Source organism: Cervus canadensis, chromosome 3, assembly GCF_019320065.1.
Source record: "Cervus canadensis isolate Bull #8, Minnesota chromosome 3, ASM1932006v1, whole genome shotgun sequence".
In the NCBI taxonomy this organism is placed as follows: Eukaryota; Metazoa; Chordata; class Mammalia; order Artiodactyla; family Cervidae; genus Cervus; species Cervus canadensis.
In genome coordinates, this window is record NC_057388.1 from 114,161,391 (window position 1) to 114,187,991 (window position 26,601).

General features: G+C 47.1%; 2 protein-coding genes and 1 long non-coding RNA gene across 3 annotated transcripts in view; 2 read left to right on the forward strand and 1 right to left on the reverse strand.

The window, feature by feature from the left end:
* Positions 1-6,957: 6,957 nt before the first annotated feature.
* On the forward strand, positions 6,958-8,706 carry CCT8L2 (chaperonin containing TCP1 subunit 8 like 2). The gene has a single exon (XM_043462486.1). The coding sequence runs from the start codon at positions 7,023-7,025 to the stop codon at positions 8,625-8,627; it is 1,605 nt and encodes a 534-aa protein (XP_043318421.1). The 5' UTR covers positions 6,958-7,022; the 3' UTR covers positions 8,628-8,706.
* A 1,331-nt stretch (positions 8,707-10,037) lies between these two features.
* Positions 10,038-12,499, reverse strand: LOC122437926 (60S ribosomal protein L37a-like). The gene is made up of 2 exons (XM_043462398.1): positions 12,181-12,499; positions 10,038-10,048 (listed from the first exon to the last, which is right to left on the reverse strand). Exons 1-2 carry the CDS (start codon positions 12,497-12,499, stop codon positions 10,038-10,040), a joined length of 330 nt encoding a protein of 109 aa, XP_043318333.1.
* Positions 12,500-18,446: 5,947 nt separating this feature from the next.
* Positions 18,447-26,601, forward strand: part of LOC122438894 — a 36,082-nt gene continuing 27,927 nt past the window's right edge. Inside the window, exon 1 of the long non-coding RNA XR_006268681.1 lies at positions 18,447-18,597. This is a non-coding gene — a long non-coding RNA (uncharacterized LOC122438894). The remainder of the gene's footprint in view (positions 18,598-26,601) is intronic.

The following is a 26,601-nucleotide window of genomic DNA, read 5'->3' on the forward strand; positions in this document are numbered from 1 at the left end:
CTGAAAGACATAATAAACCAGTAAAAAAAAAAAAAAAAAAAAAAAAACGACAACTTGGTTTGAACGTTGGGTGAGATGCGATGCGGGGACAAAAAATCGAAGGAGTTGTAAGCTGCCTCTTAGAATACGAGAAAAGGGTGAAAGAAAAACGGGGCTAAGAGTCAGAAACCTGAAATAGACACTTAAGGAGAGTTACAGATGTGGAATCCTGGGCTTCTTATTCCAAAAGGGATCAACCCTGGGACAATGTGCTCTTGTGAGCCTGCCTTCCTGTTCACTAGCGGAGTGGAAAGATCGTAGATTTCAATGGGGACAAAATACTAAGAACTAGCAGCCGTTTGCCAAAGCACAGGGTGAACTCTCATTTTCCAGGCATACACTCTAGGCCGGACACCCAAGGCACTCTCAGGATTTTCATCAGTTTTCACAACACAGTTCTAGTATAAGGTAAGAAGAATACGCCGTTTTTCCTGCTTTGTAGTTTGCCTTCACTTCCTCCCCAGTAGCTAGAACATAAACTTTAAATTGTGTTTTCTTATTTGGGCAAATACAGTTTGATTTCCAGAGCCTCTTTTGACTAAATCATCGTTTTTTGAAATGAGGACTACAGTAAGAATTTGAATTCCTTCAGAGTTTGGTTCCTGCTGGCTTTTCCACGTTTAATAAATCTACAATTTGAGACTGAGGAGACGCTGGCTTGGTAAATACAAACTTTAAGTGTCTGACTTTGTACATAGAAATACAACATGTACATGACTAATGTAAGAAGTGATATATTTAATGCTTATTATTACTCATGCTTTTTCATTTTCTGTACATTACAAACATACTTTCAAAAATTGGATTATCGATCCAAATGTTTATCTTTGTTAAGTACTGCATTGAGAAGAATCATTTCCAACTGTGTGTTTCATATGCACAAAATTCTACATCAGGGCAATTTACTTCAGTATACTTGTCAGCCCTGGAGAAATTAAGGGTCAGAAATGTGCAAATTGCAAGTCACTCCTGCTGGAGACAAGTTTTAAAAGGAAACACCTAGGGATTGGGAAGAGAAAAGTGGGTAGGATAAATGGAAGGGTAGAAACAGAGGCTGTGCTTCTAGAAAGACAGAAGATGGTGAAGGTAAACGTTCACTGCTGTGAGCAGACAGGTGACTGGGAGCTGTTATAACAGGACTGATGGGAGGCTCATCAGCTTGAACTTATTGAGGGCAGAGCAGGCAAAACATAACCTGGGATGCAGAGGAAGTATTCAAGGAATACTTATTCAACATAAATAAAGGTCTTTCAAAGGTTTTTCCATCTCTGTCATCCAAATTACACAGCTTTGAGACCACAATGGCAAAGATCCAGGAGGCAGGCAGCTGAGGTAGGTTCCTCAAAATTATAAAATCAGAAAGTCAATGAGCATCTGGAAGGATCAAATGCAAAAAAAAAAAAAATAGAATGCCTTCTTTCTAATAAGTAGACATGTTAAATAGGCACCTTAAAAATACAGTAGGTATGCAACAGTGTTAAGAGCAATTAACTCTAAAGGGCTGGACTTGCACTTCTTATATTTTTTCTATATCAGTCTTCCAGAGCAGATGTAGTCTAATCACAAATATATATTAGATGTTCAAAATGTGGATGGGGAGTGAGGGTTGTTATCTGCAAAAAAGACAAAGGAACATGTCATGAAACTCCAGTAAGCAAAGGAGATTCTCAAAGAGTCTAACATACAAATGACGGAATAAAAATTCATGATACAGTAGACTTTCTTACTAATTGAAGGTCTATAAAATGTCACTGGTATGTCTTTCTTTAGAGAGCAGCCTTTATCACTTTGTTTCAGTGAACATAAAAGTATTTATGAGGCTTTCCCATAGGTTCACTACTAAATGGTATCTCTCTCTTTTTGTATTCCCATAGTCTTAAATTCCTCAGTGTTTTAGGAACCAAACTTTTATGATTGTGTAAAAAGACCACTAAAATGTAAATTCTACATCTTATAAAATTTCTGTTCATATTTTTACTATTAAAGTTGCACTTTAAAAAGTTGCAGTAATTGCTGTCTTTTTTGGTCCTTTATTTCTCAGTGGGGAAAAAAATGTTTTTAAAAGAATTTCAGAAAATAAATAAATAAAAGAATTTCAGCCACTTAAAATGAGTTCATATTTAGTCCACAGTGCATTTTTAAATTTAAAAATTCATATTGTATTACATAAGTTATCTCAATAACATACCTGTGTACATGTACCTGTGTGGTGGAAAAATTAAGGGGAGAAACTGAGAAGGAAATAAACAGAATAATCACCTTCAGAAATAACTGTGTATCAGAGTTTGAGATGGTCGAGAGCTCATTTTACAGAGATATGCATCTAGCCCTCTAGGGTTCTATACTTCAAACCTAGCACTACTGAACAAGACAACCACAAAAAGGGTGTCAGGCAACTGAAAAATAAACATGGGAAAACACACAAATAGATTAAATATTTACGTCTACTGTGTACAAGACCATGGTTTTAAAAGAAATGCATCTGGGGATGTGGGGGAAGGGCAGGGATGGGAGAAGGCAGCAGACAGGCCCGCCCAGTACACATACACTGTCTTAGGTTCCTTGCTGCAGCAATACCCGTGACTACTGTTATTAGCTTCCTACGGCTACTGCAAAAAGTGACCCCAAATAGGCAGCTCAGAACAACAGAAATGTTTTCTCTCACAGTCCCAGTGGCCAGAAGTCCAAAACCAAGGTGTCAGCAGGGCTGGTTCCACGTGGTGGGCTCTGGGAAGTGTTGGTTCCACGTCCCTCAGTGTCAGGGGGGACGTGGACGTGACAAGCAGTCCTTGGCGTCCCTCAGCTTGCGGATGCACCTCTCCTACCTGCCTCCGTCATCATGTGGCATCTTCCCTGAGTGTCTCTGTGTCGTCCCGCGTGCTGCTCCCCTGTGTGTGTGTCTTCTTAGATTAATGGTCTCCATTGATGTGGTCTGGAGACTGGTGGTCTCCTCCACCAGTATGACCTCATCTTAATAATTACATCCACAACAATCCTACTTCCAAATAAGGTCATATCCTGAGATTCTGGGAGAGAATGTGAATGCAGGAGGGCAGGGGAGGGATGGGAATAGTCAACCCAATATAACCAGCAAATAGCCTATATTGATGCCTACCCATCTTAGCAGATCACAGTGTATGTTGTTAGAAATTTTTATATGAGTTAACTGCATGCAAGCTCTTCTTGATGCACACAAAAGTTATTCACATTATTTTACATGGAATCAACTTATGCAAATAAATAAAATCAAAGTGAATTTAACAACAATGGTGTCCCCAAAGCTAAGTCACTTCAGTCATGTCTGACTCTGTGCGACCCCACAGACAGCAGCCCACCAGGCTCTGCCGTCCCTGGGACTCTCCAGGCAAGAACACTGGAGTGGGTTGCTATTTCCTTCTCCAATACATGAAAGTGAAAAGAGAAAGTGAAGTCGCTCAGTCGTGTCCGACTCTTTGCGACCCCATGGACTGCAGCCTACCAGGCTCCTCCGTCCATGGGATTTTCCAGGCAAGAGTACTGGAGTGGGGTGCCATTGCCTTCTCCGTGGTGTCCATACAGTAACAAGTAAAGTTGAGATTCAGTAGTTCCGTGGTTAGTTTGATCTGTGTAGAGGTACATCAGAAAATTTCAGTTCAGAGCTTCCTTGGTGGCTCAGTGGCTAAGAATCCACCTGCCGACACAGGAGACACGGGTTCCATCCCTGGTCTGGGAAGATCCCACATGCGGCAGAACAGCTAAGCCCATGCAACGCAGCTACTGAGCTCTCATGCTACAACTACTTAAGTCCATGTGCCCCAGGGCCTGTGCTCCGCAACGAGAGGCCACCCCAAGGAGAAGCCCAAGCACTGCAACGAAGAGTAGCCCTCCATCACCCCAACTAGCAAAAAGCTGGAGCAGCAACAAAGACCCAGCAAAACCAAAAATAAATATGGACATGGAACTTACAGTCCCAGGCATCAGCCTTCAAGTTGAGTTCTAAATTCCTCCGCAAGGCTCACGAGGTCCTGGAGAGTCCCTGCCACCCTCCAAAGTGCTACTCTTCCTTTGGCCCACCACACCTGTGAACTCCAGTCTTCAGGGCTATTTTTGGTGGGCTCCAAACCTCCCTAGGCCGTCCCAGCCCCTCCCACCCCGCCAGCCCTTGGCCAACTCCCACTTCCTTTATTTCCCCCTTCAACTTTCTGTTGTTGTTTTAGTCGCTACAATGTGTCTGACTCTTTTGCAACCCTGTGGACTGTAGCCCACCTGCCAGGCTCCTCTGTCCCTAGGATTTCCTAGACAAGAATACCAGAGCAGGTTGCCATTTCCTCCTCCAGGGGATCTTCCTGACCCGGGGATCAAACCCAGGTCTCCTGCATCGGCAGGTAGATTCTTTATCACTGAGCCACCTGGGAAGCCCTTCAGCTCTCTTTAGACTTCATCTCAGTCAGGGGGAGAACTGACCACCGTTCTCGCCATGATGAAGGTTGCAGTCCCCCTCGATGCCTCTAAAATACACATCCCCTCCCCATCACGGCTGTCCTGGCCGGTAACAAATGGCCCGCTTAGCTGTCTGCATCCCAGCCTAAGTCCACAGGAGACCACCCCTCGTGTCTGCCTTATTCACCTTCTATGCCTATGACTCAGCAGAGGCCCAAGAGAGTTGCTGAATAAGTAAAATAAATGGGGAAATGTTACGTTTAAGAAATACAGCTAAGATGATCCCTTATAGGAGTATTTAAGTTTAAAAAAAAAAAAAAACTATTTACATCGAGGTATACAAGTATACACCCATACTTTGCTACATTCTGTTGGTCTTTACATTTTACTTTTCTATAAAGAAACAAGCAAGTCCTCTTTGCCCCCTATGACCAGCATTCATTATGTGACACTCTTCTCAGCGTTACTGGCTTTCAGAAATGGGGCATGGAGGATCACGCCTTTTCTAATGGAGTCTCTAAAATTTAAAAGGTAAAATAGTTGCCCACAGTCTTCTGGCAACATAGTATGTCCTTAGAAACACTTCTCATCCAAGATAATATCAAGGGGGAAATTATTGCAGTCAAGCATATACAATATGTATCATGTAACCCACTTATGTAAAACTGTGTAAATCCACAACAATCAATATATACATATGTACATAAAGTAATAATGTTCATCAAAATATAAACAAAGACTGTCTCTGGGCTGGGATTCCAAATAAGGTTTACATTGTTATTTTTCCTTTTAAGTTGTGTGATGAATGGCTATCATTTTTACTAAAGCAATCAAGTTGTTTTTCAAAGAAAAAGTTTTTCTCCAAATTTATCTTTTTTTTTAGCCTTGATTGTATTTAACACTCATGTGACATCCTTTTCCTTTTCTTTATTACTATCCGCTTGTCTGTGGAAATATTAAACCAACACTCAGCAAACTATCACCAATCCCGCCTGGCATAATCAGAGTCCTATTTCTGAGAACTTTCCCTTATTTTCATCTGCCATTAAATGAAGTAAAAACGGTTTTTCCAAATGAAAAATGGTTTTCCTCTCTTTCCCTAATCTTTTTTTAAAATCTTATATCAGAGTATAGCTGATAGTGTGATAGTTTCAGGCAGACAGCCAAGGGACTCAGTCAGACATACCCATTCTCCCCCAAACTCCCCTCCCATCCAGGCTTCCACAGAACACTGCGCCGAGTTCCCTGTGCTGTAGAGTAGGACCTTGCAGGTGACCCATTTTAAAGAAAGCAGTGTGTGCATGTCTACTCCTTAACGATCCCGTCCCTTCGTCCTTCCTGGCTGGTAACCATGAATTCCTTCTCTACATCTGTGACTCTGTTTCTGCTTTGTGAATGTTCATTTGTGTCATTTCTTTTTAGGGTCCCCGGATGTCACATGTCTTTCCCTCATCTTAACAGCCAGGTTCATCGCCGCCAGCTAGCACGCCAACACCTAAGGAAGCTGTACTCACTTGGTACCAATCTCTTTCCCGCACTGGTCTCACGTGCCTGCCATCTTTGTGTCCCCAGTACACTGAACTATGAGCCGGATGCTCATAAATATTTGTTATGCAGACTTAAAAAGAAACAACCATTACTCCAGGAGGTGCCACCTGCAGAAAGGAAGGAGCAGAAGAGAGGGAGGTCGGAAGAAAGAAGCTCAGATTCTAAGGGCGGGGGGTGGGGGGGTGGGACACTCACTCTGGTTTGCCGCCCTCCTCCTCACTCTCACTCCTCTGCCTCCGTGTCTACTATGGGCTGCAGGCTGTTGGCCTCTTGCCCTCCCTTGTCTCCACCCGCCTTTGCCAGGTCAGTCACTGTCATTGGGGAGAGCTGTCCTACGCGGGGCAGGCTCTCACGCCTGCAGCTCGAAAGACAAACAGGCCAGCAGACACCTTAAGGAACCTGATGAGGATAAGGTAGCCAAAGAGGCCGGGGCACACAGGTAACTGAGGTGGTTAGGGTTACAGAGGACTGCACAAAAAGTAAACAAAACTGTTTCCTCCTCAAAACAAACAAACAAACCCCAAACCAACCAACCAAACAGGAGCCACAGCATCACCCAGAATCTGAAGAAAGTGGGTGTTTTCCTTTGGTTTTCTCTTCTCTGTCCTCATCTGTTGTCTCCAAAGTTTAAAAGAAACTCCGGGGCCTCGGGCACCGGTGTCCTTTCTCTGCTGGACAACAGGCCTGAAGGCCGCCTGCCCCAGAGCCTCCCAACTCATGGTCCGTCCTTCTGTGACCTCATTCCCTGACTGGTTCCAAGTGCCACTCTGTGACTTAATCGAGATAAGATCTGTTTCGGCACACAAGCCTGGGAGGCCCCGAGGACTCGTCCCTTTGCAGATAACTCGGGGTGGGGGGGGTGGTTTTAGGGCTGAGGTCTCAGCAGATCACCCTTGTGCCTGCTTCTCGAGAGACTGCTTTTCCCACTGACCCCTCGAGAGGCTTCAAAAATCGTCTCCCTGGGCGCCTCGCGGCTCTAGCGCGTGTGTGCGGCCCGGTGGGCCGCCGCGCGTGCCATGGACCGCAGAGCGCCTCCAGCTGCACCGGAGCTGCCCGAGCGGCTGCCGGCCGAGGAGAAGCACCTGCTGAGCAGCCTGGCCGCAGCGCACACCTTGGCCCGAGTCCTGAGGCCCTGCTACGGGCCCCAGGGGCGGCAGAAGCTCCTGGTCACCGCCAAAGGCGACACTGTGCTCACGGGGCACGCCGCGGCCATCCTGCGGGCGTTGGAGCTGGAGCACCCGGCCGCCCGGCTGCTACGGGAGGCGGCGCAGGGCCAGGCGGAGCAGAGCGGCGACGGCGCGGCCTTTGTGGTCCTCCTGGCCCAGGCGCTGCTGGCGCAGGCCGAGCGCCTGATGCGGGCCGGCCTGCCGCGCGCCCAGCTCCGCGAGGCCTACGCGGCGGTGGCCGCGGAGACGCTGGCCCTGCTGCCGTCGCTGGCCGTCCGCGCGCTGGGGCCTCTGGAGGACCCGGTCTGGGCGCTGCGCTCAGTCATGAACACGCACGCGCTCTGGCTCACCGACCACCTGGCCGGACTGGTGGCGCATGCGTGCTGGGCCACGCGGGAGCTGGACGGCGGCTTCCGGCCGGAGCGCGTGGGCGTGTGCGCGCTGCCAGGCGCGCGGCAGGAGGACTCGTGCCTGCTGCCTGGCCTGGCCCTGCCCGGCAAGCCCTGCGGCCAGGTGACCATGGTGCTGAGCGGCGCCCGCGTGGCCCTTTTGGCCTGCGACTTCGGGCCCGCCCGCTCCCTTGCGCCGGCCACCGCCCGGCTCTCCAGCCCCGAGGACCTGATCCGGTTCCGGAAAGGCAGCGAGAGTCTGATAGAAAAGCAGGTGGCCCAGCTGGCCGCTGCGGCTAACGTGGTGGTGGTCTCGGGGGACATCGACGAGAAGACCCTCACGCACGCGGACAAGTACGGCCTCATGGTGATCCAGGTCGCGTCCCGGAGGCAGATGGTTTATCTGAGCGAGGTGCTGCGCACCCCTCTGACGCCTTACCTCCTTCCTCCGCTGGAGCCAGGGAAGTGTCAGAGGGTGTACGGGCAGGAGCTGGGAGAAGCTTTGGCCGTGGTGTTTGAGTGGGAGAGTCCAGGCACCCCTGCCCTCACCTTGGTCCTGAGAGGGGCCACCGCCCATGGGCTGCGGGGGGCCGAGCAGGCCGCCTACAGCGGCATTGACGCCTACTTCCAGCTGTGCCAGGACCCCAGACTGCTCCCCGGAGCTGGGGCCACAGAGATGGCCCTGGCGAAGATGCTGTCGGAGAAAGGAACCAAACTGGAAGGGCCCAACGGCCCCACCTTCCTGGCGTTCGCCCAGGCCCTGCAGTCTCTTCCCGAAACCTTGGCAGAGAACGCGGGCTTAGCCGTCCCCGACGTCATGGCAGAAATGAACGGAGCTCACCAGGCTGGAAACTTCCTCATAGGAGTGGGGGTCGAGGGGATAATAAACGTGGCCCAGGAAGAAGTGTGGGACACCCTCATAGCCAAAGCCCAAGGACTTCGAGCCGTGGCTGACGTGGTTCAGCAGCTTCTGACGGTTGATGATGTTGTAGTGGCCAAGAAAAGTCCCGAATCTCCGCAGGACGCGAATCCTGAACCCAAGAAGAGGCGCGGCCGTCCCCTGTGAGAAAAAGGGAGCCCTTGGAACAAATAAGTGGCAACATCCTTAATAAAGTGGGGTCGCTAAGAAGGGCGCTGCCACCCCCAAAAATGAATGCTTGCCTTGTGTTGCCTCCACGTTTGGTGCTATTTGAGTCCATTTCTTTAGTTAAAAACAACATGTAAAGAACCATAAGCAGAGTCGTCCTCCTTGATTTACTTTCTTTCAGATTCTTGGCTTTTTTCATTTCCTGTTTCTCTCCATCAGGTTCTGTACCTTCCCTCCAAGGAAAGCAAGATTCAATCCCATTAAAGATTTTTAAATTGAGTAACTGGATTTGGGGAATGTAAAAAAAAAAAAAAAGTGCAGGTATCTCTTCTCAACTATTTTGAGTATTCCTGCATGAATTCTAATATATGTGAATTTCTATCCAGATGTCACTTTAACAATCTGAGAACATCAGTTTCAGCTTAAAGGAGTGGCCACTCATTTCTGTTGTGATTACTTGGAAAAAGGGAGACTAGTAAGGCAAAAAAATCAATATAAAAGAAGAAAATGAGGTGGGAGGCAATATACATCCTTGGCACGTATAACAAAAGATAAGAACACACTCCTCAGAACCACACACAGCTCTGGAGTAGGAGACGAGCAGTGGGGAGCACCTGGCACCAGGGTGTTCTGGCCAGGCTGTGATTATGACAAGGTGCTGTGCTGAGTCGCTCGGTCGTGTCCAACTCTTTGCATCCACATGGACTCTAGCCCACCAGGCTCCTCTGTCCATGGGATTCTCCAGGGAAGAATACTGGAGTGGGTTGTCATGCCCTCCTCCAGGGGATCTTCCCAACCCAGGGACTGTCTGAGCCACCAGGGAAGCCCGTGGCCTGGGCAATAAAGAGGGGTTTGAGTAGAGCTAGATCATGTTACTCAAAGCCTTTCCCACTTAGCCATCTGAGCTTCTCTGCCTCTGGGAAGAGAGCAGCATGTTGGGGTAGAAGTGAGGTGATGGGAGGCTGCAGTCTCTTAGAATCAAAAAGGCTTAAGCATTTGGAGAGAGAACCAAACTCAAGAAACAGCTGTCTTACAGCAGGCAAAGATTCTTTGAAACCCGCAAGTGAAATCCTGAGAATCTATTAGTGAACAATGGATGGTGGATGAAAAGGTACAGAACTAGACTCGCTGTTACAAACTTCAGATCTATACAACATCCTCCGTGGGTACGTCTGTCCTTGTTTTGTCTTCAATATTAAATCTTAGCAAATATAACTAAATGCTGTCATGTTTCTCCCCTGCCCTCAGGTTCCATATTGTTCTCATAGAGTCTCAAATTCCATAATCATAGTGATTATGACAGAGATAGTTAACTTTGTAAACCAGTTCAAAAGTACTTTGTACTCATTTTATTTAATCATCAAAACAAACCTAGGAGAAAGAAGCTTGTTATCGCTCAGCTGCGGGAGACACGGTTGAGCTTCAGAGAAATTGAGTGATTGGGCAAAGTTACACAATAAATAGAAGTGGAAAACCCATTCTCTTATTCATTATTTTATTGCCCCAATCAAATTCCTCTATTGTGTTGTTTTCATAGACATAACCCCTATGATTATGTAGAAAGTATGTCTCAAAATGGCCCTTGGGAAATGTACAATTAGTGTTTTCTAAATTAGGTAAAAAGCCATATTCATTTTGCAAAATAAAATAAAGATGGCTCTTGCTCACAGAGAACGTTTTAGTTATAGATCCAAGACATATGTAAGTCAAATAATGTAACTTAGCATCTTTTAAATGTGCTAACTTTGATACACAAGTGATTTTTTCAATAATTTACTTGGGGAGAAATCATACTGTAACATTACTATCTCCTTTCCCCTAGACAGACAGATACACACACAGAGACATACACACAATTATATATATATGTATATATAGAAACAGAAGTAGCCTCACAGACACAGAGACCAGACTTGTGGTTGCCAAGTGGGGTGGGGTGGTGGGGTGGGAGAAGGATAGACTGGGAGTTTGGGATTAGCAGATGCAAACTATTATATACAGAATGGATAAACAGCAAGGCCCTACTGTATAGCCCAGGAAACCATATTCAATATCCTGTGATAAACCATTCTGAAAAAGAATATACATATGTATAACTGAATCACTTTGCTATACAGCAGAAATTAACAATACTGTAAATCAACTACAATTTTAAAAAAATTGAAGACTGATCAAGAAAAACCGTGAAGGGACTAAATTTATCTGGAATTAACTAAATGAAATATTCTACCATCAGGGAGAAAGGGAACTGGAAAAAGAAATTTTAAGATCATTTAATTATAGAAACCTTTTCAACACATTAAGTTTGGGGCTTGGAAATCCAAACTTTCTACACATGGAAAGACCAAATGAGAATTCAGACACTCTAGCACTGAGTTTGCCTTTGGTTACTATGAAGCTAAGTAAGAGAGACTACAGTGGCAGTCTTTCTGTATCAAAGCACAAATTTGAGATGCCCTTTTATTCATCACACAGGTGAAAAACAAAATCATGGCTATCTCCATAAGTTTTCTTCTAACTCGAATGCATCAGAAAGGAGAGGTGGATTCCGGCAAGCGCCTCTCTGAACTTCACTGAACGCGCAACGGAAAACATTTTCGTATCCAAATCATTACACATTTTAAAAACATCTTTACCCCTGTGTATTGTCTCCGGTGCTCACTGACTCCAGAAACTAGCACTGCAGAGACCCCCACTGTGGCTGCGTGCCTGAGCTTGCTCTCCAGGGAAGCACCCCAAGCTCTGGCAGAGCACCCCCCGCCCCCACCCCCAGCAGCGAGTAGAGGTCTTGCCTGTGTAGATGCCAAATACTACATGCTTCACGTTTCATTCCTACATCCACTTTGATTGAAAACCTCCTTCTCCCTCAATTTTATTAATGCAATTTGTTTACAGAAGTTGTAATAATCCATTGCAATATTGTCTCATGTGAAAAACAGTTTACAAAAAGACCTGAATGTTTTTCCTACATTATATTTTAACCTGAGAAAAATCTGTACTTCCTATAATTTCTGAAACTTAAATAGAAAACATTTCAAAATATACCCAGCTGTTACTGAAATTTAGTCTCGCTTGAGATATCATTGACATATTAGTTTTAGCTATATGACAGAATGATTTGACAAAGGTATATATCGTGAAACAATCACCAACGATTAGCTAACATGTATCACCACACATAGTTACAAGTGTTTTGTTTTTTTTTTAAGAAAAATGTGTTTATTTATTTGGCTGCATCGGGACTTAGTTGCGGCCCATGGGATTTTTGCTACACAGGTTTAGTTGCCCTGCAGTATGTGGGACCTTAGTTCACCAACCAGGGATCGAACTCAAGGCCCCTGCATTGGCAGGCATCTTCTTTTCTGTTGTTGTTGTTATATAAATTAACCCATTTATTACAGGCTAGCAACATGATCGGGAGAAGGCAATGGCACCCTACTCCAGTACTCTTGCCTGGAGAATCCCAGGGACGGGGGAGCCTGGTGGGCTGCCGTCTATGGGGTCGCACAGGGTCGGACATGACTGAAGCGACTTAGCAGTAGCAGCAGCAACGTGATCAAGTGGTGACGCTCCTGCCGGCCCTTCAGTTCCTCCAGTCTTCTGACGGCTGGCTCTCCTGTGATGGCAGAGGGGGTGCTGTGCGTCCAGGCACCACCGGCTACTGCTCTCATGCGGGAACCACAGAGCCAGATGACCCCAGCGCGTCTCATCATCTTGGTTTTCCCACAGAAGGAGCACGTGTAGTTGGCGTGCTGGCTGAGTTCAATTTTCCTCACCATTTTCCTGAGGGAGGCACTGGGATGGGTCCTGTATTTACCCATGATTCTGACCTCCTCGGTGCGTTTCATCATGTTGCAGCGAACTCGATCCAAGCCCAAGAGCTGTAAGGCGTATTAACCACTGGACCACCAGGGAAGTCCCCGATTTGTGTGTGTGTGTGTGTGTGTGTGTGTGTGTGTGTGTGATAAGAACGCTTACAATCTATTCTCTTGGTAAATTTCAAATATACAATATTAACTAGAGTCACCATGTTATTACACCCCAGGACTCACGTGTCTGATAACTGGAAGTCTATACTTTTGACCTCTTTCACCCATTTTGCCCACTCTCCACATATACCCCCAATGTCTCCGCATTTGGCAATCGATAATTTGTTCTCGGTATTTGAGTTAGTTTTCGTTTCTTTGCTGTTGTTGTTCCTCATATAAGTGGGTCATATAGTATGTGTCCTTCTCTGGCTTATATCACTTAGTATAATGCCCTCAAGGTCCATCCATGTTGTTGCAAGTGGTAGAATTTCCTTCCATTTTATGGATGATTAATAGTCCACCGTGTATCTATACCACTTCTTCTTTATCCATTCATCTACTGTTGGACTCTTAGGCTGTTTCCACGGCTTGGCTATTGGAAATAATGCCGCAATGATAATATGGGTACAGGTATGTTTTCGAGATAGTGATTAAAACTGTTCTTCCCCAATAAATACCCAGAAGTAGAACCGCTAGATTATACAGCAGTTCTATTTTTAAGTTTTTGAGAAATCTCCATACTGTTTTCCATAGTGGCTGCACAAATTTACATCCTACCAGAGTCACTTTTCTCCACATCCTCACCAACACTTACCATTGTCTTTTGTTTCTTTTGCTATCTATTTATTTGCTGCATGGGGTCTTAGCTGCGGCTCACAGGACCTTTGACCTTCATTGTGACATGCTGGATCTTTAGTTGCAGCATGTGAACTCTTAGTTGCAACATGTGGGATCTAATTCCCAGAACAGGAATCGAGCCTGGGCCCTCTGAACTGAGAGCAAGCAGTCTTAGCCTCTGGACCACCAGGGAAGTCCCTGTCTCTTTGATAATAGACAGGTGGGAGGTGATAGCCCATTATGATTTTCTCTTTTAAATTTTTATTGGAGTATAGTTGATTTACAATGTTAGTTTTAGGTGTACAGCAAAGTGTATCAGTTATATGTATACATTTATCGATTTTAACATTATTTTCCCATATAGGCCATTATATTTAGTAAGGTTCCCTATGCTATACAAAAGGTGCTTATCAGATATCTACTGTATATATAGCAGTGAATGAGCAGTGACTTATCTATTTTATATATAACAGTGAGTATATGTCAGTCCCAGTCTCCCAATTTATCCCTCCCCTCCCCATTCTGATTTACATTTCTCTGATGATTAGTGTTGTTGAACACCTTTTCATGTACTCAAATGTTGGCGTTTTTATGTCTTCTTGGAAAAAAATGTTCAGATTTTCTGTCCATTTTTAAATTACATTGTTTGTTTTTTGCTTTTGAGTTGTGTGAGCTTTTCTTTGAAATTTAGTCTGTATTCAGATGTTCAGCATCACATCACAGAGGTCCATCCATAGAGACTGAGGTGTTAATGTCACAGTTTGAAATGATGCTTTCCTATTTCTGTGCAAATGTTTATTTTGCCCTATACGATGATAGGCACTAAGTAGTAGAGAATGAGAATATCATCAATGATTTGAAATATAGAACTAGTAATACAACATTTATTCAGAGAAAATATTGTTTGTTTCATTTTACTCCATTTTCTATTATATTACAAATTCATTAGATATAATTGCTTTTCTCCTCCCGCCGACATTTTATTTTCTGTGTTGTCTTTTCACTTGGTTTATTTCAAACCCCTAAGCAACCAATTCATTTTTTTTGCCCATGATTTCTACTTCTCCATCAGTTTAATGGGCTCTCATTACAACAAGTAATTAATATTCTTTGCCGGTTGTCTCTGGCTTCTTGAAATGCCTGCTCAACCTTATTCTTTTCCATCTTGGGTGAGTTTTGGTTTTTTTTTTCCCCCTGGCAGTTTTAGAAACATGATTCTCTATTTTCTCCCCAAGATCTGGATTTCCTTCTCATAAATTACATTTCTCCTCTTTTGGAAGTTTGCCGGTGGTTCAGTGGTTAGGACTCTGTACTTTCACTGTTAAGGGCCTGGGTTCTATCCCTGGTCTGGAAACTAAGATCCCACAAACCAAGTGGCCAAAAAAAAAAATTTTTTTTTCCCACCCCCAATTTTTTTTTTCTTAAATTTCTCTTCTTTCTTCCACTCTCTTCTGATCTCTTCAGCATTTTATTTTCATAAAGTTTTTCTTCTACTGAACTCTCTTATTTTGAACTTAACGAAATAATGGGTTTCTAGAAGTGCTGAGAGTCCAAAATTTTCTTCATTCTTCATAGTAAACTGTGGAGAGTTCTAGAAGTAAATGTAGCCATTTATATTTCAAGTAAGAGTGGGGGACGTTTGGATTCAGTATCCCAACTTGAACATGTATTCCGTGCCAACTCAGTGTTAGGAACTATCCAGATACCAAGAATTAACTTGGCCAACAGGCAAGGAATCTCAATCAGGCAAACTTGTCCTTTAGAGATATTAGAAAGTAGACGGAAGATAACTAGAAAAGACAAGAGTCACATGCATCTCTTGCTACAGCCACTGACTCATGACACTGGGTAGATGATCAGCCTACGGAGTGAGTGAATGAAGGAAGTTGTTTTGAAACCTCCTGGATGGTGTGGGGCTGTGTAAACACCCAACTCCCATCCCTTGGCTACAGGCAGAGGAACTGAATGCCTCCTCACCTTCCTTGGAATCCACCAGCACACTCCTCAAAGGGAACCTGGCTCCTCAGAGGGACTGGCACTCTGGCCAGTCTCAAAGCCCTCTCAGAGCCGCCCGGCAGGCAGAGACCTGCTGATCTACTCGACAGGCTCCGCCTCCCCATCCCAGGGGTCAGATCTCTGCCCCCTCCAACTCTCTCCCCTTCCTTCCCTTGAGACTATTTCCTCCTATCAGTCTCTTGCATGAAAATCCTGTCTTGGCATCAATTTAGCAGAGGACCTGATCTGGTCCTCTGTAAGAAATGTAAGATTACCTTGAAATCTAGATGTGTCCTCCTGAGTGAATGACCTTCCTCTTCTCAAAAGTCACTCAAGGAGAGATAACTTCAGTTTATAACCAACTACCTCACCAGCCCTCCCCACCCTCACAGCCACTCCCTACACCACTCCCTAAGGGAACAGCAGTCCACACCTCACACCTCCCCCACTTCACCTAACCAGACACACCCCTTCCTCATTTGTAAGTATTAATATTCATCTCTTTGAGGCAAGTAAGCTTATCTTTTGAATATACTATCCCTTTCTTCTCTTACTAACGCATTATTACTACATTAATAATAAAATATCTTGCATAAAAACAGCGTTTGTTTCCTGAGCCCTTTATTGGAGAAGGAAATGGCAGCCCACTCTAGTATTCTTGCCTGGAGAACTCCATGGACAGAGGAGCCTGGTGGGCTACAGTCTGTGGGGTCGCAAAGAGCTGGACACAACTGAGTGACTAACACTGAGCCCTTTATAGAGACATTACCTCATCTGATCCACATAGACACTGAGAGAGTAGCCAGGACCAATATGATCAGACCCACTTCATAGACGCAGAAACTGAGACCCAAACTAATCTTCGGGGTGTGTGTGGGGGGGTGGGGGTCAGTTTCCAAGTCTGCCCAGTGAAGGCTTGAACCCTATGACATCTAAGTCCTCTTCCACTTGTAAAATGGTACGATTTCCATCATTTGTCTGAAGTCACAAAGCTAGTGGTTAGTGGTGGATTAGTGATCTGAGATGAAGATGAATTTTCTCCCACACAGCCTTGCCTTTGCTGACAACAGCAGTGGCTACCATTTATTAGCTGGCCCTGTTTGCCTGGCCCTGAGCTACTTACTTACAGGAGTACTGCAGACGCCTATCAGCACCCCAGTATCTAAAATTAAGTAGACTTCAGTTCTACACTCACTTATCAGGAAGTGACCCCACCCTTGCTTTAAGGATATGCTCTGGTTGGCTGGTTAGTTTAACCTGATCAAGGCTTTCCATTCTCCCGGCCAGTCACTGGTTGAAGGCCTGGGCCAGGGGGTCCAAGCAGAGTGAACTGGAGGATTCTGGTCTAGAATGCAGGATGGGAAGTGCACTGTCCCCTAGTGAACCTAAATTAGGAACTACTGGCGTTATGGCACCAGCAGCCTCTTTGTGCCCTGAGGGGAAGCCGTGGGACTGCCCTTTGGGCTGACAGTTTCCATGAGATGTCTGTATCTCTAAAACTATGAGCAAACAACAGAGGCAAAGAACGATGAGGACACAGAGAACCAGGGAGTTACTAAACTTGCCCAGACTCACACTGCCTGTTTGGGGCGCTTAGGACTAGATTTCATCTTTCCAGCAACCTACCCGGGGTTCTCCGGGCCTAAGCAGGTAGAGGATGCAACCCTGTGCAGCGGTCCAGAGCGCTCACCGCTGAGCGGAACCCCAGCAGTACGTCTGAGGGAGACCAAGGAAGGGGAAACTAGAAGGGGCGTCTTCCTATTTTGCTTTCCTGCCTAAGGTTGAACTCAGGACAGGGCCCCAGCTGCCCAGCAGAGCCTCATGGCAACACTGACTCCTTCCCTTAGGCCAAGCAAAGCGCCTCTGAGACTGCCCTGGAGGAGGAAAGCGCTGCCAGCCAAGTATCCACCCACCTGGGGTCAGGGTGAGAGCAGGCAGCGAGCACACGGTGTGACAGCTGGAGAAGAGGGGGGCAAGTGGGTGGCCTGGGGGCCAAAGGCCTTGTCTCTCACTCTCCTTGTCAGAGAACAGCCAGAAATAAAGCACACAAAGACAGAATAGTGACCAACAGAAGAGCCATTTTCCAGCTCACTCACTTATAGGTGTGTCTATACAACTCTGGTGGAACCAGACGAGGACAGTCTGGTTAGCTCACTTAACCACAGCTAACGTTCCCTTGGTGTTTATTCATCAAGGATCTACAGAGTGCCCTACTTTGCGCCCTGGAGATACAGCTCTGGAAAAACACCAAAAAGGCACCTGTGTCCAGGGGGCCAGACAGGAAAATAAACAAGATGATTCCAGACCATGCTCATACTCTGAAGGAAGTAACAGGGTGATACGGCAGTAACTGATCACGCTACACACAGGGTGAGAAGTACCTCCCGGGGTGATGTGAGGACACAGCAGCGAGTGCAAAGGCCCTGTGGCAAGAAGTCACTATTCTAGGGGTGCAGTAACCAGAGGCAGGAGAGGCAGCCAGGATCCTCTAAGGCAGAACCTTGGAGGCCACTGAAGGAGCTTTGTAAAGACCCTCTGTGACAGGTGGAACGGGGGTTAGACGCACCAGTCTGATGGAATCTCTCCATGCAGCGCTGGAGTCTGACCTGGGTTTTAAGTTCGATATCAACCGCCCTCTTTCATAAGCTTGGGAAAGCTACCAGAGTGTCCTCATTTGAATAATCAAGGGCTCTCCTGCAGGAAAGGAAAAGACTTGTGTGGGGATTTGCTCCAACCCTCAGCCCTTTCAGACAATTCATCCTTACAGACAAACGCAGACACTTAACAAAACTGGCACAAATTAAACACACACACACACACACTCCTTAAACTGTCAGATAACCGTATTGCATAAACAACAGATATTAAGAGTAGATTCCTCAAGGAAAAACAACTGGTTATGTTGCTACTAATCAAGTTTGTCATTCTAGTCTCACATGGTCCTTTAAGAACTCAGTCTCGATCCCAGGGCTGGGTGGATCTGGGCGTTTCAGTTCATTTTCCGTTTCAAAGACGCAAAGCAATAACCATCTCAACGCTGCTATTTCTCTGTTTATCCCTGCCTCTCCCCTTTACGTTGAGTTCAGGGGAAGGCAGGGTGGGAGGGCAGTGAAGCCAGGGAGGGGACAAGGGAATGGAGGCGTGGGGCGGAGAAAGGGGGCGCGGTGAAAACCTGACGGACTGGACCCCGGGAGGAAACGTGGAGTGAGCAAGAGATTTCAGGAAAGAAAAGGAAAATGCGAAGTGACGCAAAGGAGGAAAGGGGCAGGAGGCGAGCGCGCGGGCAGCGCTGGACGCGGAGACCCAGGGTAGGCGGGGCAGGAGGGCGGGGTGCTCCCGGCTCGGGCTCCCGGACGACGGAAGCGACGCGGGGAGAAAGACACAGTGGAGATGTTAGATATTGAGAGAAGAGGCGAGACAGGAGCGGAAAGGGGGCGGGAGGGACGCTGGTGACTGAGGACGCCCGCAGGAGCCGAGAGCTGAGACACCTTCCCGGGCTCAGTTCCCCGAGAGTGGAGTGATGGGGGTTAAGGCCGCCGAGGAGGGGGCGGGGCGGCGGGCGCGAGGCCAATGGAAGGGCGAACCGGGGCGGAACGGGGCAGGGCCACGGGCGTGGAGCCAATGGGAGAACGGCTCGGCGTGGGGGCGGGGCGCCGGGGCCGCTCGAGGGCCAATGGGAAGGGAGTAGGGGCGGGGGCGGGGCCCCGGGCGAATGGAAATCCGAGCCAGGGGCGAAGGCGGTGCGCTCGCGGGGTGGAGGCGAGAGGACCAATGGGCGGCTGAGCCGCAGCGCGCCGTCGGCCGCCCGGCCCAGCGCCGGCGCTGGGGGAAGGGAGGGAGAGGGACCCGGAAGGCGGTGGGGGCGGGGAGACGGGCTGACAACCTGTCAAATCCACTTGGGGACGAACTAGGTCACGCGCCTCCTGGAGCCAGGGCACCCTCCCCCAGCCCCGCGAGGCCCGGCGGGTGGCCCCGCGGGGCCCGGCCTGGCTGCTTCCTCTTCCGGCTGGCGGTAGGGGCGGGGCGGCCGGCCGGGACACCTGCCTCCCCGGCTCCACGGCCTCCCGCGGCTCGCAGGAGCCTGTCCGCACGGTCGCTCCCTGACGAACCGGGCCCACCGCCGCGGCGCCTCAGTTGGAAACGTGTGTCTTCTGAGCGGGCGCGCCGAGTTGAGAACCCCGCCCCGCTCACCCCTCACGCCTCAGCCCCGCCGCCCTCACGGCGCCCGACCAAGGGGGCCGTGGACTCGTCCTGGCCGGGCCCGCGTTTGCGGAAGCAGCCGGCCGCGCACTACTTGGCGCGGAAGGACCCGCGGGCGGCGGAGGGATCCCGCGCGCACCGCTTCCAGAGCCGCCGCCGCCGCCGCCGCCGCCGCCGGGTCTCGCGGGCGACTGCGGGCTGCTGTGGGCACCCCGCCTGGCCCCGACGGGCCGCGCATGGAGCAGGCCCGGCGCCGCCGTCCTGAGCCTCGTTGCCTTTCGTCCCCGCTCACCGGTGTCCACCGGAGGGGCACCGGGCTCCCTTCGCTGGGCGGCGGGCAACACGAGCCGCGGGCTGACTGGGCTGCAGGCCGAGGACGGCGCTTTGTGTCCGGGCGGGTATAAGCAGGGACGCGCTCGCTGTCCCCCGTCCCGGCCCAGCTGGTCGGTCGGTCGTCCAGACGCTGCTCCCAGCATCACCTGGACACGTAGGGCTTAGACTGTTCCCCGGCGAATGCAGTGAAATAAAAGCCTCACGTAGAAGTCAGCACTCGTCCCGGTCGGGGATCATAAACTGGCTCCAACATGATCGCGTAGGATTTAAGCCCCTGTGTGTCTCCTCCTTAGACCATAAGTCCACTTCTCTTCAACACGGATCCAGAAGAGAGCTAGATCCATCTTTTTTAAGGTCTTCAAAATGGATGTTGATGCACAGTCATAAGTAAGCAATACTTATGCTCATATGTTGAGTCCCTTCATGATATTCCTCGATGCCAGTTTTGCTGAGGAGTTTTGCATTGAATGGACAGAATGTCTTTGTTTTATTTTTACTACTTGGCCATTCAAATTCGGTTAATTTCTCCCCTAAACAAGGTGATGCATTGTTTGAACTGACGGTGACCAACTCCTCTACTCCTTTCCCAAACTATGTGAGCTAAGGGTGAAATGTAGATTAAAAACGTTAAAATCTGAACAGTAAATTTAAATTTTTGACAGTTATTTGAAGTGTTTCTCTGCAATATTACTGTGAAGTGGAACAAAGGGAAAAACATTTCCTTTTCATTCACATTTCTTTGAATAAATATTTCTTGAATATATACAGGCGTCGTGTGCTAACATTTGCATGTGTTTACAGGTGAAGCATTGTGTTCATTCTTTTTATTACTTTACCAAGTGCATATTTCATCAATAAAATAATTTTTTTTCCTTTAAAAGTTCAGCCGTGAATTAAACACATTAGCTAACACACTGGGGGAAAAGAAAACAACAACATACTATGTCATCAGTGTACAGAATTACACATGTACATTTTTGCATTTATCATGGTCACCAAGAAAGAAAACTATGGACAAAGTTAAACAAACAAACCAAAAAAAAAAAAAACCCTTAAAACGAAAATGTCCTTTAAGTTCAACATACATGAGCTTGATCATTAATTAGGCTGAAGAAACATGGTATTTATTATTCTATAATAAAAGATAATAAAGGGTTGGTCAAGACGTCCAACCTTTACAAAATTAAAATCTGGGAATTCCCTGGTCCAGTGGTTAGGACTTAGAGCTTTCACTACAGGACTTCAGGTTCCATGCCTGGTGAGGGAACTAGGAACCTGCAAGCCACAAGTACAGCTAAAATAATTAATGAATGACTGAATGAAAAATAAGATAAAGTAAAAATTAACAATAAAAAGACCTCTTAGATTTCATTATTGTCTGAGGCGACTTAGCACATCACATTTTACAGTTAATATGCTCTGAGAAGGGGCTCTGCAAGTGGCACAGTGGTAAAGAATCCACCAGCCAGAGCAGGAGGCACACGCGACTCGGGTTCTAACCCTGGGTAGGGAAGATCCCCTAGAGTAGGCAACCGACTCCAATATTTTTGCCGGGAAAATTCCAAGGACAGAGGAGCTTGGCCGGCTCTATAGTCCATCAGGTCACAAAGTGTCGGACAAGACTGAGTGAGCAAGCACTAAGAAGACAATGAAACAATGTGTTTTTCTTCAACAAATGAACTACAAGATAGTCTACTGAAAATCGCCACTGAAAACATGAGAATGAAATTTACATCCTTATACAAAACTGGGGCTTCCCCGGTGGCTCAGCAGTAAAGAATCTGCCTGTAATGCAGGAGCCACAGAAGCCTCGGGTTTGATCCCTGGATCAGGAAGATCCCATGGAGGAGGAAATGGCAACCCACTCCAGTATTCTTGCCTGGGAAATCCCATGGACGGAGGAGCCTGGCGGGCTGCAGTCCCTGGCGTCGCGTTAGACATTACTGAAGCCACTTCTCACGGCACAGCACATACAAAACTTGCATGTTGCATTTAGGTGCTAGAACTAAGTGTCACATTAACAAGTAGAATTAGAGATTTTTAAGTTTAAACAAGTACAGCATTGAAACAATCATCTCACTGCTTTAGGGTATACTTTCTCTCCTATCATGGGATTCCCTGACAGTTCAGTTGGTAAAGAATCTGCCTGCAATGCAGGAGACTCAGGTTTGATTCCTGGGTCGGGAAGATCCGCTGGAGAAGGGATAGTCTACCCACTCCAATATTCTTGAGCTTCCCTTGTGGCTCGGCTGGTGATGAATCCGCCTGCAATGTGAGAGACCTGGATTTGATTTCTGGGTAGGGAAGATCCCCTGGAGAAGGAAAAGGCTACCCACTCCATGGCCTGGAGAAGTCCATGGTCTGTATAGTCCACAGGGTCACAAAGAGTCTGACACGACTGAGTCACTTTCACTCCTTTAACAAAGGGTTAAAAACAGCATTTCTTAAAATGAGTATTTTAATAAGATGTGTCACACTTTTTAAAGTTCTAATTTCATAAGCAAGCTAACTCCTTCCATTTCTCTCCTCAAATATGAAAATTAGAAACATTCTGCCTTAATTATTTCTTCTGTTGTACCCCTTGCTAGCAAATCCTTTTGGAATAGATTGGGAAAATTAATTACCTTTATAAACGGAGTTACTGTTTCGCCTAAACACTGCATGTGTAATTCCCTCCTATATGGAGGATTTTTATAATTCCCTACCCAAATGTCTTGGAGCAGCTTTATTTCTCAGTTGGTAGTGGATTTCATGGGTTTCCCAGGTGACTCAGTGGGTAAAGAATCCACCTGCAAATGCAGGAAATGCTGGTTCAATTCCTGGATCAGGAAGATCCCCTGGAGGAGGGTATGGCACCCCATTCCAGTATTCTTGCCTGGAGAATCCCATGGACAGAGGAGTCTGGTGGGCTACAGTTCATGGGGTCACAAAGAGTCAGACATGAGTGAAGTGAACGAGCACTGAGTGCATTTCTTGGACCAGAGGAAAGAGTAGGGCAATCTCTTCTATTGAGGAGGAAGGTGCGTGGCTTTCTCACAGGGTAAAGACATCCTCTAGCCAGGTACAGATGTGAGGGCTGGACCAAAAAGAAGGCTGACTGAAAAACTGATGCTTTCGAATTGCGGTCCTGGAGAAGACTCTTTAGAGTCCCTTGGACTGCAAGGAGATCAAATCAGTAAATCCTAAAGGAAATCAACCCTGAATATGCATTGGAAGGACTGCTGCTGAAGCTGAAGCTCCAGTACTTTGGCCATCTGATGTGAAGAGCCGACTCATTGGAAAAGACCCTGATGCTGGGAAAGGTTGAGAGCAGGAGAAGGGGATGGCAGAGGATGAGATGGTTGGATGGTATCACTGACTCAGTGGACATGCATTTGAGCAAACTCCAGGAGATGGTGAAGGACAGGGGAGCCTGGTGTGCTGCGGTCCATGGGGTCGAAGAGAGTTGGACATAATTGAGCGACTGAAGAACAACAAAAGACGTCCTCAGGCCAGCTCAGCCTAGACTTTGTGGTTGGGAATTCAGCTCGGACCAAAAGAGGTAAAAGAGTCTATGAAACGGGAGCCAACACGCCTTGAGTTAAAGGTTGCAAACCTGTGGTCTCCAGAGGTGTTTTGCTTGCCTCTCAGGATATTTATAGATTTTAAAATTAGTGTCCCAAGATTTTTTAAACAATGGGAGATTTCAGATGAATATACAGAATTGTAGCTTCTCTTGAAAATTACTAATACGGCTCATTTCTTGCCTGGTTAGTGGTGCTCTGGCTGACTAGCCGCTTCCCTCTTCAGTCGGGGTATACATGCTATGGGCTTCCAGGGTGGTGCTAGTGGTAAAGAACCCGCCTGCCAGTGCAGGAGACGTAAGAAACGCGCGTTCAATCCCTGGGTTGCGAATATCCCGTGGAGGAAGGCATGAAAACCCACTCCAGTATTCTTGCCTGGAGAATCCCATGGACAGAGGAGCCTGGCGGCCTGTGGTCCATGGGGTCGCAAAGAGTCAGAGGTGACTGAAGCAACTTGGCACGTACACATATACATGCTACACCCTCGGCCTGGTGCGATCAGTTACTTTGGCTACTTGACCCCTGGAGGAAGGAGTATTTGGAATACCTGCTCTAGGCATATAAAATTGTGAAAGTCTTCATCACAGGGTGAAGGTAGACTTAGGAAGAAGAGATGATCCTAGGTTTTTACTCTGAGTAAACATAATGAGCTCAGAAATGAAATGTCAGTGGAATTATATATGGCAACTAGTTGCATCTCATGATGCCCCTTATCAGGCCCCTGGCACAGGGCAATGTTGGGTTGTGTCAAGTTAAAATTTTAATTAAAAATTTAAATAGTTTGTTTGTGTGTGTGTGCTGTACTTTCTGCTTGCAGAGTCACTGCCTTGGTTCAAATGAATTTCACTGAAAGTCTTGGCTAGTAGAACCCAGGAACAGTAGTCAGTTACGAAAGTCTGCGCAAGAAGGGATCCCCCAAAGTCTACAGAATAATGATAATGACAACAATGCCTTGACATTACTGAGCAGTGACCATGTGCTGGGCATTGTTCTAAGTGTTTTATCTGATTTAGTTTTGGCCATGCCACATGGCTTTCAGGATCTTAGTTCCCCGATCAGAGATTGAACCCGGGCCCTCAGCAGTGGACACGTGGGGTCCTAACCACTGGACCAAAGAGAATTCATCATTCCTATATTTTAGTTTCCCATTTGCTGCCTCATCTTCCTTGTCCTCTTGAAGCTACCTTAAACCCTCTAAGACCCAGACATGAGGTGACTACTCTAGTTTCCTGTAGCTTCAGTTCAGTTCAGTTGCTCAGTCATGTCCGACTCTCTGCGACCCCATGGACTGCAGCACGCCAGGCCTCCCTGTCCATCACCAACTCCCGGACCTTACTCAAACTCATGTCCATCGAGTTGGTGATGCCATCCAACCATCTCATCCTCTGTCATCCCCTTCTCCTCTCACCTTCAATCTCTCCCAGATTCAGGGCTTTTTCCCAAGGAGTTGGTTCTTCGCATCAGGTGGTCAAAGTATTGGAGTTTCTTGCCCTGTCTTGGGGCTTTTCTTGTTATGGTCTGTGTGTCTTCCTGTCGACATCAGACCTGTCACCTCAGCAAGAAATATTCCTTTTCTAGGGCAGAGAGGAGGGAGAATCAGCCGAGACTGGGGCAACAGATGTGAAAGGAAGAGACAGAAATAAGATGGGTAGCACTAAGGATGTATAAAGCCACTGCCTGCTCTTTCTGACCATAATACCGCCATCATCAAAAGCAACAAGCCCAGTAAGACGGCAGCACACCAGAAGAGGCCCCAAGTTTGTGTGCAGGCGGATTGTGTTTCTGACGATTGCTGGGAGTGTGGAGGAGACCACATGGGCAGAGTTACACTCGGGTAGAGTCCAGATACACCACTGGGGGAAGAGCACACAGAATGCACTTTCATATAATGGAACATTTGTGAACATTTTAATAAGATGGCTCAATGCTGTATCAGATGAAGAAACAGCCAAAAATAAAATCATCTATAAAAACATATTGAGGGGAAGTCCCTGGCGGTTCAGCGGTTAGGGTTCTGTGCTTTCACTGCCAAGGGCCTGGGTTCAATCCCTCGTTGTGGAACTAAGTTCCTGCAGGTCTCAAGATGAGGCCAGGAGAAAACCACACACACACATTTTTAGGAGTTAAAATACTGTTTCAGATTTTTAATTGATTAAGGTGTTTTCTCAGGTTTTGCTGGTGGCTCAGTGGTAAAGGATCCACCTGCCAATGCAGGAGACATGAGTTCAATCCCTGATCCGGGAAGATGCCACCTGTCGAGAGACAACTAATGCCACTACCATTGAGCCTGTGCTCTAGACTATGGGAGCCACAACTACTGAGCCCACGTGCAGCAACTTCTGAAGTCCACGAGCCCCGGAGCCCTTGCTCCGAGACAAGAGAAGCCACTGCAATGAGGAGCCCATGCACTGCAGCTAGAGAGTGGCCCCTGCTCACTGCAACTAGAGAAAGTCTGAGTGGCAATGAAGACCCGGCACTGCCAAAAATAAATTAATAAAATTATACACACACACACACACACATATATAATTCTATCTACATATTTAAAAGGCTAGAAGATGGGGAAGGAAATGGCAACCTGCTCCAGTATTCTTGCCTGGAAAAGTCCATGGGCAGAGGAGCCTGGCGGGCTGCAGTCGTGGGGTTACATGACTGAGCATATGTGCGTGAGGGTGCAGGGAGATGGGTTGGTAACAATAAACTGGTAGAACTAAAAAAAAAATAAAAGGCTAGAAGAAAGCTTGTCAAAATAGTAGTGGTCTGTGTGGGTTAGTGGCTCAGTCGTGTCCGACTCTGCGATCCCATGGACTGTAGCCTGCCAGGCTCCTCTGTCCAGGGGATTTTCCAGGCAAGTATACCAGAGTGGGTTGGAATTTCCTTCTCCAAGTAGTGGTCTGGATTTCGAGACAATTTTCTAGTGATCATAAAGTAGTTACATAAGCAAAAGAAGATAAATAAGAACTAGGGGGGGAAGTTAAAAATCAAGCTGAGAAAAATGGACCTACTGAGCTTTAGTTTCATGAAAGAAACGAAAAATGATATCCTGCTTTGACAGAGGTTACCATCTCCAGATGTCAGAAGCGTTCTCCAGGCATCTCAGGGGACTGGGCCAGAAAGGACGGAGGGCTGAGCAGAATCTCCTCCCAGGGCTGGAGCAGAAACCTGCAGTACACGTCCACTGATGCCTCACCTGTGATGCCAGCTCTGAGCAGAGAA

What these genes read in the sequence shown, in the direction of transcription:
- CCT8L2 (XM_043462486.1), top strand. Translation starts at nt 7,023, where the DNA reads ATGGACCGCAGAGCGCCTCCAGCTGCACCGGAGCTGCCCGAGCGGCTG.
- LOC122437926 (XM_043462398.1), bottom strand. Translation starts at nt 12,499, where the DNA reads ATGATGAAACGCACCGAGGAGGTCAGAATCATGGGTAAATACAGGACC.